The 10744-nt window shown below is 41.4% G+C and overlaps 1 protein-coding gene across 2 annotated transcripts; it reads right to left on the reverse strand.

Annotated features, from left to right (window-relative positions):
* Positions 1-775: 775 nt before the first annotated feature.
* On the reverse strand, positions 776-10495 carry LOC122786104 (gap junction alpha-5 protein-like). Of its 2 annotated transcripts, none has more exons than XM_044052147.1 (2): positions 10264-10495; positions 776-3167 (listed from the first exon to the last, which is right to left on the reverse strand). In XM_044052147.1, the coding sequence occupies exon 2, from the start codon at positions 3140-3142 to the stop codon at positions 2006-2008; it is 1137 nt and encodes a 378-aa protein (XP_043908082.1). In that variant the 5' UTR covers positions 3143-3167; positions 10264-10495; the 3' UTR covers positions 776-2005. The 2 variants fall into 2 exon arrangements, with proteins under 2 accessions (XP_043908082.1, XP_043908074.1); XM_044052139.1 differs by having other exon boundaries at positions 776-3233.
* Between the last annotated feature and the right edge of the window lie 249 nt (positions 10496-10744).

Below are 10744 nucleotides of genomic sequence, written 5' to 3' on the forward strand. Positions count from 1 at the left end.
TGTCCCTAATCCTTGAAGTCTAAACTCTGGTCTAGCAAATATGAGCTGCAGTCACTTTGATAATTAAAGGGATGTAATTATTGCCGCCTTGTGCTTTGACCTTCATCTGTACTGTTTATACCTGTTATTTGTTTTCTGTTGTAACACACACATACACACACACACACACACACACACACACACATCTACTGGTCCCAGCTTCTATAGCATTATGGTTTTTAGTTTTCTGTTTTATTTCACTGTAAATGAACTATCTTTAGATTGGAGTCTGCAGATGATACAGCTCCTCCTTTGAACTAGTCAGGAATGTTTTTGGAAGGCATTTCCTGACAACATAGTATAATAATAGTCATTACTCAATTATAAATAATTATGAATATAATTGCATGGACAAAATGTGGGTAACAAAGGAAAGACAACAGTGACACCAATAAAAACAAACAAGACAGCAGCTCCTGCGACAGCATCTATTTCAGTTTCAGCTGGAGGAAGATCATGTTGGACGCCGGCGCTCAGCTTCCTGGCAGAGCTTCTGTTTTTGTAAATATTCCACATTATCATCCGTCTGTTACCTGCAATGGGCTGAAAAATCAAAGTGGTAATGGCGGGACACTGATCAGCAGGAAACCCTGACAACATCATCTCTTTGTTCTGATTTCTATTATTCTCTAATTTGTAACCTCAGCTCGTCATCATAGATATACCTAGTTTAAGTTGACATGGAAAACATTGAGATTTAAAAACCTTCATTTAATCACACACATTGACGACGACAGACCAGACATGATTTATTAAGTTGTGGTGGATTAGTGATGACATTTGTTGATTAAATGACCGTGAAAGAGCCAATAACTGCAGTGAATGTAGGCTGAAGATTTCTGATTCTGACACACACACATACATACATACATACATACATACATACATACTGTACATGTATATATCTTAAAAGCTCAATTTCCAAAGATGTTCATTCCCAAACCTATAAAATAAAAACAAACAGTAGAAAATAAAATGAACTACATTCAAAGACATTGACAATAATATACAAGGCATTCAGTCAAATTCAATATTTATACAATGGCTCTAGGAGAAATACAGAAAAAACACTAGTGCAATGTCACCACCAAGTGGCAGAATCTCCTCATAACAAGCAGGATCCTCCTATTTTGCCTTTTTTTTATCCTGACAACAGGAAAATCTTGTAACAGACTACATTCTCTCACCATTTCTACACTAAGGCTCCTGTCAAATACAAATACAAATACAAATGACAAAGTTTTACTCACACTGTTTAGGATTATTGAATTACATGTTGTTTTTTGACCTGCTGGTACTTTATAGTGCAATCCGCTTACCAAGTCAACAAGTGGCAAAGTCACAGCTTTCCCGTGGCTTAAGGAAAAAAAAATATAAAACATGTTTCATGTGGAAATAGATTATTTTTATATAAACATTAGAGCAGGCACTTATGAACTTAATTCATTGCAAATGCACAACAAGCTTCACAGTTTATTGTATCATCTTCGTATTTATCTGTTATTGCATCTTTTATTTTTTTGCAGTGGGAGAGAAAACACTTGTGCTTGTGCTCCTTAATATGAAATAATAATCTACAATTACTGAATAGTTGAGATGTGTGTAATATTTCTTTTTATGATGCATCACGTCACTCTGATCTCTTTCATTCAGTTTCTGGCATCAACTGTTTAAGAAAAAGATAAAATTGTGCAATATTCAGGTATCACACCTGTTACCCTGTTCTCATTCCAAACATGTCTTCTTTTTGCAGTGTAGTGTGCAACTGTCTGCTCACAGAGCTCACACATGTTAAGTTTACAGATCTCAGCATTGTTTTAATGTACATATATACTTAAAACAGAGTTTGCATAGTGAGCCTGTGCTGACCTTCTGAAATCCTCTTGTTCAACTGATCCCTGTGTCACTCTCTTTGCTTCTGAAGATCTAACCCACCCTCCTCTCTTGCTTGTTTCCAGGTGTGAGCCTACACGGCCAGGTCGTCTTGGCGAGCCCGGCCGCTGCTCCCACTGGTCTTGCTCAGGCGACGTTTGTCCTTCATGTAGCCTACGTGCAGCAGAGGTGATGGGGAGCAGCTGTTGGGCAGTTCCATTGGTGCCTGGTCATATCGCATCCTCAGGAAGTCGTGCCCGTCCTCCAGGTTGTCACAGCTGTGGTGCCGCTCTGTGGCCATGTTGACTGAGTTCTGCTGCAGTGCCATCCTGGTGTTGAAGGGATGAGCGGCCATGGCGGTCATGGAGCTCGGGTCAGCGAGACACTGAGTGAAGTCGGGAGGTGGGGTGCAGGTGGGTGGGGGTGGGCTATTGGGCTCCAAAGCTGCAGACACGGCCACGGTCACAGCTCTGTGCTTGTTTCTCTGCATCACTTTCTTGCGTATGCACTTTTTTAAACTCTTCCACCCAAGGTGGTAGAGCTCCAAAACGGAGAGCAGCAGAGACACACCGGCCACAACCAGCATGAAGACGATGAAGACGTTCTTCTCTGTCGGCCGTGACATGTAGCAGTTGACAGGGTTGGGGCAGGGCCATGACTTGCACAGGTATAGAGCCCTGAGGAACACCCCATAGATCAAGTACTGCACTACAACAAAGGTCACCTCCATTACTGTGCGGATCAAGATACTCAGGATATAAGTCTGAAGCAGAGCTCCTTTCAAGCGAACACGACCAGGCCCATCAGGTCCCACTTCTGTCCCACTAGCCCTCTGCTGAAGATACTCCTTCTCTCTCTCCATGTCTCCTTCACCCTCACTTCTTTCCTCCCTCTCCTCCCGCTCCCTCCTCCGCTTCTTCTCCTCCCTGCGCACTATGTGCATGGCATGCCCCATGTAAATCAGGGATGGTGTGGAAACAAAAACAATCTGCAGCACCCAATAGCGGATGTGGGCGATGGGGAAGGCACTGTCATAACACACGTTGGTGCAACCGGGCTGCTGAGTGTCACACAGGAAGTCGCTCTGCTCGTCGCCCCAGGACGACTCGGCCGCTGTGCCCAGCACCAGGATGCGAAAGATAAAGAGGATGGTGAGCCACACTTTCCCGACTGAGGTGGAGTGTTCCTGGACCTCCTCTAGGAAGTTCCCCAGGAGACTCCAGTCCCCCATCACTGCTCACAGGCCGAGTGCACTCCTGAGACACGAAGACAGGGAGGAAAAGAGAGTGAAATGGGGGGGTAGTGGACAAGAAAGGGTGTCACTGAGGTGGAGGGGGCAAGAGAGAAGGGGAGAAAGAGAAAAAAAAGATAAATGCAGATGATCAGTCTGTAGGTTCTCGATAGTCCTGCTGATGCGTGTTTGTACTGTATACGGCATCATATAAATGCATAAAAATAGCTTCTCTGTCTGTGAATCGCTTGAGGACTGAACACAGTAGCATGAGAACAAGCATTCTCCCATGAGAGAGAGAGACAAAAAGAGAGAGAAAGTTTCGTTTTAAGAAGAATTATTAAATATCATGTTGCGTGTGTTTACATTCCTTCTCGCCCCATACCAAATTTTGTACGACAGACTGAGGTTAACTGGCTATCATGGGGGGCAAATCACAGCGAGGGAAACTCTGTCCTTTCAGAGCTGTGACCAGCCTGAGTGGAACATTCTCCATCTGGCCTGTGGCACTTAACCAGCAGATGTCACTCACAAGAGCAGAACAGCAGCTTTGATGTGTGCCGCCCTCTCTGTTCTGAGCTCAAAGTATCTGAAAGCATCCATCAGATTTCTACGTATGTGCACTTTCACCTTTTGACTTGACCACGAGTGAGAGTTTGGGTCGGGGGCCCAAACATGGCAGGAACAGACTGGTGTAATCTCAGCTGAGAACGACAGTCCACCAGGAAGCTTTATGGGCACCATAAACGACCCCCATCATTGACGAGTTAAGAAAATCCATGAAACTCTTTTACTGTGCAAGTAGAGCTCGACGACAGATCAGTTATAACGTGAAGGAGGAGGACTGATGGTTGCAATGTGACAGGTTTTTCCAACACGTCACACATCTGAAGTCACTGCCCTAATGTTACAGATAACATACACATTTCTCAATCTGTGTTAAGAATAACTGTTACTTTAATGGTGTGCCAGGTAGGAGAGAATATACAGTATAATCACCGAGAGTGAAAATAAGCCAAACAGGGAGGTGATGTTATCTCTTACCATCCCTTAATTTCCTTTCAAGTGTAATCCAAAAGCGGCTGTTTCCATTTCCCTCACAGACACGAGCTACTTCTATAGCCCAGTGTGTTCAGAGTTCTGAATTGCTTGCTGACACTTATACTACTTATATGAGAAATTGTCTAAATGACCATGACCATCTGTCCCTCTGTTGGTCTCTCCCCCTCCCTTAGTGTCTCTCTCTGTAAGTATATATATGGCAATAAGATGGAAAATCAGAGCTTTGTGCTCTTTATCTGGAGATGTGGGAAACAAAACACCCCCATGAGAACATGAGGGAGAGGAAATTTCCAAACTCTATCAACGCCCAAGGCTGAAACACCAATACTGAGCATCAGAAAGTCTGTGTTCAAACACTTGTTTTCCAAAATGCACCTAATACCCGTTTATATCACACTGGTCACAGTTGGAGTCTGGTTGGCTGATGAGCTGGGTCTCTGCGGGGAACTGGCTCAAAGACGTGACTACGGGGTAAACCTATTTTTGTGTCACAGCCACATCTCTCACTAGTATAGGACCACAGTGATTACACCCTTTAGTAATTGATCAATAGTTAGTATTTGATAACTCAACTCAGATGTTCTAGATTCTGGACTAATGCTAAATTGGGTAACCATTGGGTAAAAAAAAAGAAAAGTCAATGCATCACTGAAATGATTCATCCTAAAGAGTGATCTAACTAAAGTCCAATACATCCAATTGTTTAAACATTTCACTCTAAAACACATACTAACCTCACAGTTGTTGTTTTTTGGTAAGCTGTTGAAATATTTATTCTGTACCAAAGTGACAGGCTTCATCATAATCATCACGTCACATCATAATCACCTTCTGTCATTGTCAGAGCACACATAAAGAGAATATATACAGTACACAGTCTGAGTGGTGGGAATGGGTTGTAGCAGACAAACTAAAACTCGTATGCCAGGGAAAGGCAGCCTCCTTCCTCTGACAGCCTCTTCCTGTTCTCAGAGGAAACAATGTCAAACAATATGATTTCCGAGCGACAAAAGGGACGAGGTATTAAAAGGAGAGGGAGGGAGGGGGGCCAGCTAATCTATTCTCTCTTCTAAAACCACCCTTTGCCACGATTGGCTCTCTGTGATACCTGTGCTCCTGCTGACTTCAAGTAATAACCAAGGATTTACTGAGATAAAATATGCCCTGCGCCGAACAGTCTGGTCTGCCTGTGGACCATCATCATGGCTGTCATATTTGTTTATAATTTCTGAGGTAGCATGAAGCATAAGTAATGGACAATCGGGTTATAAGGTAGTCAGAACGGTAAACTGTGTAAAAAAAGAGTTTATTTCACCTCTGATTAATGTTAAGGAGTTTGCGCAAGTTAACAAAGTCAAGGACGGGCATGATCGCAACTCAATGAGAGAGTGGATATCAATTTCAACTCAAACTGGACAAACTGAATGTGACTACATTTGGTTATTGATGCTCGGCTGGACTGAGCAGCAGCTAAAGAGAGGTAAAGAGAGGAAATGCTGCTTCTAAACCTCATCAGTGAGGGTTAGTGACGGCTGCTGCTGAGCAACAGGAGTAAATGCTGTGTGTTTTCTCTACCCTGTAACACAATAATAAATCCTACGGCCTGTTGGTTGGACCAGCTTCAGTTCATACCTTAGAGGGCAGTGACATTAGTGTGGGATGATACCATCATCTTACAATGGACAAGCCCCCGTTCTGAAGTTTTCATGGCTCGATCAAGCTGATACAACATGCAGGGAGGACTTGCACATAGTGAATACAGATGATTTACACCCAGGCTTCTACATTAAATAATTCAAGTACAAAAAAAGTGCCAAAGTTGAACCTTTTCCCACTACAGAATGAAAACATGCACGATGAGCCGAGCCAACCCATCTGATAATTGCTCTACAGGTGAAATAGTGATCTGAGGGCTTGATTAGATACATGGAGCCAATTGTCATCAGGACAGGACACGAGACAGATCAGAAAAGCAGAATGATATAAAGTAATAAGCCCAATTTGACACGTTAAAGTGGGAAAACCACCGGTCTAAATGAAATTGATGATGCAGTTTCCCAAGTTTCAAGTTACACGCTGGTTCACTGCAAGGTTATTATAGCTACACTTAACAGAAACTAACGGAACATTTTTGTTAACTGAAATAAAGATAAAAACTAGAATTAAAAATAAGATAGAATAACTAACTGAAACTGAATTGTGCTTTTATAAAACTAATTAAAACTAACTAAAATCCTATTGGGATCATATGAAGTGTATTTATTTTTTCTCTGGTTTTATTTAATGTTTTTCATTCATTTGTTTGCAGTGTGGGACATAAGGCTCTACAAGTTGGGTTGAGTTGAAGCAAATTTTTTTATTTTTTTTATTTTGCTTGTGTTTTTCTCAGATTAAGCTCCTGAGACTCCTGACTCACAAACAATGTAATATATCTCATGCGGGTAATTTATTATTATTATTTTTATTGTCATTGTCATTATTATTATTTACGTTGTTATGTTCATGTGTGTCTTTAGACTGTTGGCTATACTAACGCACACTAACTGCATCCAAATTGAGCAGTATGATGCACATTTTGCACTTCAGTCTACTGTCTTGTAGACTGTTATATTTGATTCAGGGATGGTTGTTCATTTGTCCTAATACATTTTTAAAATAGCGTCTTTTGCCGGGTTTTTATGACACAATACTTATCATGACCTTTTTGAATCGTGCACCTGGCATATACTCACATATTAGAAAACACTAAAACTAATAAAAAACATTTAGCTCTAAAAGGTAATTCGATCAAACTCATTTTAAAAACAAAAAGTCAAACGCTAAATGAAAAGTACAACTAATGAAAAATCCAGAACTATTCTAACCTGGGTTCACTGTCCTCGCTTACATGAAGTGAACAGAGCCATCGTTAGTGTCATCATTAACACCTGTGCTTTTCCCACTAACACATGTCAAAATGGCACACACACACACACACACACACACACTGATTAATACATACAATTAGTTTGTTTTCTATAAACAAATATTCACTGTTTTTTTTTTTGTTTTTTTTAAAAAGCCATTGCAGTATGTGTCAGATCTCACATGCTCAAATATAGCGTCATTTATAGTCTGTTTCCCTTTCGTCCCGACACTGGCTGGTTCTTGTCTGCCTGCAGTGAGTCGTCGAGTCCACAGACCGGGAACAACAGGGGGCAGGGTTGATTTAGACATTTCTCCACTGATGTGCACTTTTCACCACTATATGTCATGTGTGACAGACTCCGGAACCTCATAGAGGACCAGGATACACTGCCCTCTCCACGCTGTCCTCATAAAAAATACAAGCAATTATGTGGTGGGGTATACATTTTGTAGGCCTGCTTCCCTTTAATGGGATATGTTTAGACTAACATCAGTGGGAAGAAAAAGTATGTGCACAATGTTGTGCATTAAGTGCAGTTGTGCTATTGTGTGCGTAAGCGGATTTGCAGGAGATGAAGACTTTTCGGCTGAAAACTACATCACCTGACTAACTAATGCACCGTTTTCATTATAAACACACAGTAAGAAAAAGGTATTAATATCCTAGAAAACATTATTCGACATATTCTAGAGGGAAATATTTGGCGTCACAGAACAGAACTCAAAGTTCTAAAAATGTTTTCCAGAACCTAATTTGACTTCAGGCTTAATTCATGTGTGACTGGCTCTAACACATGAAAACCTCATTCATTTGGCTGTTTTCATCATTGTGCATGGATTATAATTCCAAAAATCAAAATGTTTTTATTTAGTCTTTGTTTGTTTTTAAAAAAAATATATAAGTTAAACCACTCCAACTCAAAATGTTCATTTTAATGCAGTGGAAAGAATTTAATCAGTAATGACAAATTTCACTCTTTGTGTCTCTCTTACAGACAAAAGGTTACTTTTACTACTTTTGACTACTTTTAATACCTCCAACCTCATGACATTATTAGTATTGTCCAATAAATACTGTAGAAGTAATGATTGCTTATTATTTGATTATTTCACAACCCTTTTAAAAAAAATATTAATATTAGCTGTTGCTTGGTAATTATTTGTGTGAAGTTATGTGTTGCTCCTCGTGTGCTGGTCCTGGCTTAATAATAAAAATATCTTTGCCAGTAAGAATCAGTGTTACACTGTTGTGACAGCTCAGGAACGTTTCAGTGGAACAGCCACAGCACCAGGGGAAAAAGTAAACCAAACCATACAACTGCTCGATGCACTTACATTGAAATGGTACACAAGTTCCTTTTGTCTCGTTTGAAATCAACAGATGCCAGGATGCCGAACATAGTTGTTCAGCTCAGTGATGGTTATTTTTACTCTCTGAGGACTCAATACTGTTTTATAAGATGATTAAGTTATAATGGAGAGTTTAGAAGACAGAAAAAGGGATTGTTTTTATTTCATTTTGTTAGTACAACTGCTTGCACAAATGTGTCAAAGTTCAAAGTGCTAAACTTAAACTTAAAAGTGTGGAGAATGGATTTCACCGCGCACTGCCGCAGCTGTTTGCCTGCAGCGTGCACGTCACTCCCGACGAGTGCCAGGATTACGGCCAAGGATGAGCATGTTTAAGTTTAGCTGTGTTGGCTTGTTGGAGGCGGGAGTCAGGGCTAGTGTGACCTCTGAGTGGATCTGATGTGAGACGAGGGGGGAAAAAAACCCACTCATGTAAGTCACCTGTTGTCACCCCTAAACAGACCAGCATGGATCTCGGCTGCCATATATCAGTCACACCAGCAGAAGCCAGAGGGCCGATGTGCTGCCTGCTACCTTACATGGCTGTCTGGCTCTTCATCTGCCCACTAGTGTAGTGTACACAGACCCACAGCCCTGCTATGATCTATTGTTTGGCTGCAAATGGCATTACATTGGCGCTGTCAGGCCAGACAGCTGCAAGATGTTTAATCGAGGAAAAATTGTGCCGAGCACACTGCTGACTGAAACGTCTGGAACGCTGCTATTCCTGTGTAGTGACAGACTCGATGTTTGGCTTTTTGTTTTCATCCTTTTAAGTCCAACTTAATTGTTGATGACATCAGTTCATTCCTTATGGTAATGGCTTCAGTGTTACTGGATCAGTGATGTTTAATTTACTATAAATCCTTCCGATAAACTTCCTTTTCTTTAAGCGTCTTTAGTGTCAAATAGAAAATAACTGACACAGACACTAATTAGAGAACATTTAAATGTCTATTTGGTTAATCATTTAAGCAGCATTTTACGTGCTGTTTTTTACTCATTGGTGGATGGTAACATTTACTCTGGTACTGTGCGGTGCTGAGGTTTATGTTCACTACTTAGTTGATTATTGGTATGTAATATGTCATTTGAATATGGAACTCTAGCTTCTAACCTTGCTCTAATAGTACTGAAATGATTTTTATCCTGTGCTCTTGACGTTTCTCATCTGGAGCGATATAACTTAACACTTAAAATATATCTGAAAATGTGTAACACAGACCACAACACTTTCACTGTTAAATACTGATATAGAGTTATCTGTATTTGTAAAATTTAGCTTTATGTTCTTGTACGCTCTAGAATAAACAGCTGCGTTTCTGTCGGTATCAGAGCAAGAAAATCACCTTAGAATTTTTAGTAGACTTAAATAGTTATGCTTAACAACTGACAGCAATTGACCTTACTGGTGTATTTTGTAACCATTTAATGTCAGAGAACACTCTCTCAAAGACTTCATTCAGCACAAGCTCATTGCTGGTGACTTTTGTGTTTTAAAGTCTCTTCTTTGTTTGAATACATGTGTCTCTGGGAGTTATGAGGAGAGAGTAGTTGGAGGCAGACACGTAAAAATGAAAGGAGTGAGAGTGAGCGGGATGACAGCTGTACCTGCACACTGAAGACAGGGACGGTGCTAACACACACCAGGCCTCCCACACCATCGTCCCAGAAATCCCCAAGCTTACACAGAAATGAAGCAGGAAACTCACGGTGTTTACTCAAATGTCTGCATCCCTGTCGTCTACATCAGAGTGTTCCTGATATCCCTACATCTCATGTTTGTTTATTCGGTGGCTCACCTGCTGTTCTGCTGGTCTTGGACGAGTGCTTCTAGAGAAGCTCCATGTCTGAGCTGTGGTGAGACGTTGTCTTCCTTTGGACAAATGGCAGGTGAAGATGAGCAGACGGCTACGAGCTGAGTGTGATGCAGGACAACCTTCTGAACTCCAACAGCAGCTTTTCTTTCATTAACGACGTCTGAGCTTGATGTCGTCCCAACACCAAACTGTTAGTCCACACATGGGACACAAGAAGAAATGCAGGGCCATCACGAGAGTCCCCCCACCCCATGGCCCTCCCTTCTGTCTCCTCCTCCATCTCCTCCTCCTCTTCCCCACCACCCCCCTTTCTTCTTACATCCCTGGTGCTCTATTTTCTGCTGGGAAGTGTTCTCCGGCAACAGGGGAGGAAGTGGAATTGTTTTCTAGGATCAATGGCAATTCCACTCAAGAGCAAACTTCCAGAGTGCTCTTACCAAGTCTCCTGTTACAGTACCAGTGC

This window comes from Solea senegalensis, linkage group LG2 (genome assembly GCF_019176455.1).
Source record: "Solea senegalensis isolate Sse05_10M linkage group LG2, IFAPA_SoseM_1, whole genome shotgun sequence".
NCBI lineage: Eukaryota > Metazoa > Chordata > Actinopteri > Pleuronectiformes > Soleidae > Solea > Solea senegalensis.

What these genes read in the sequence shown, in the direction of transcription:
- LOC122786104 (XM_044052147.1), bottom strand. Translation starts at nt 3,142, where the DNA reads ATGGGGGACTGGAGTCTCCTGGGGAACTTCCTAGAGGAGGTCCAGGAA.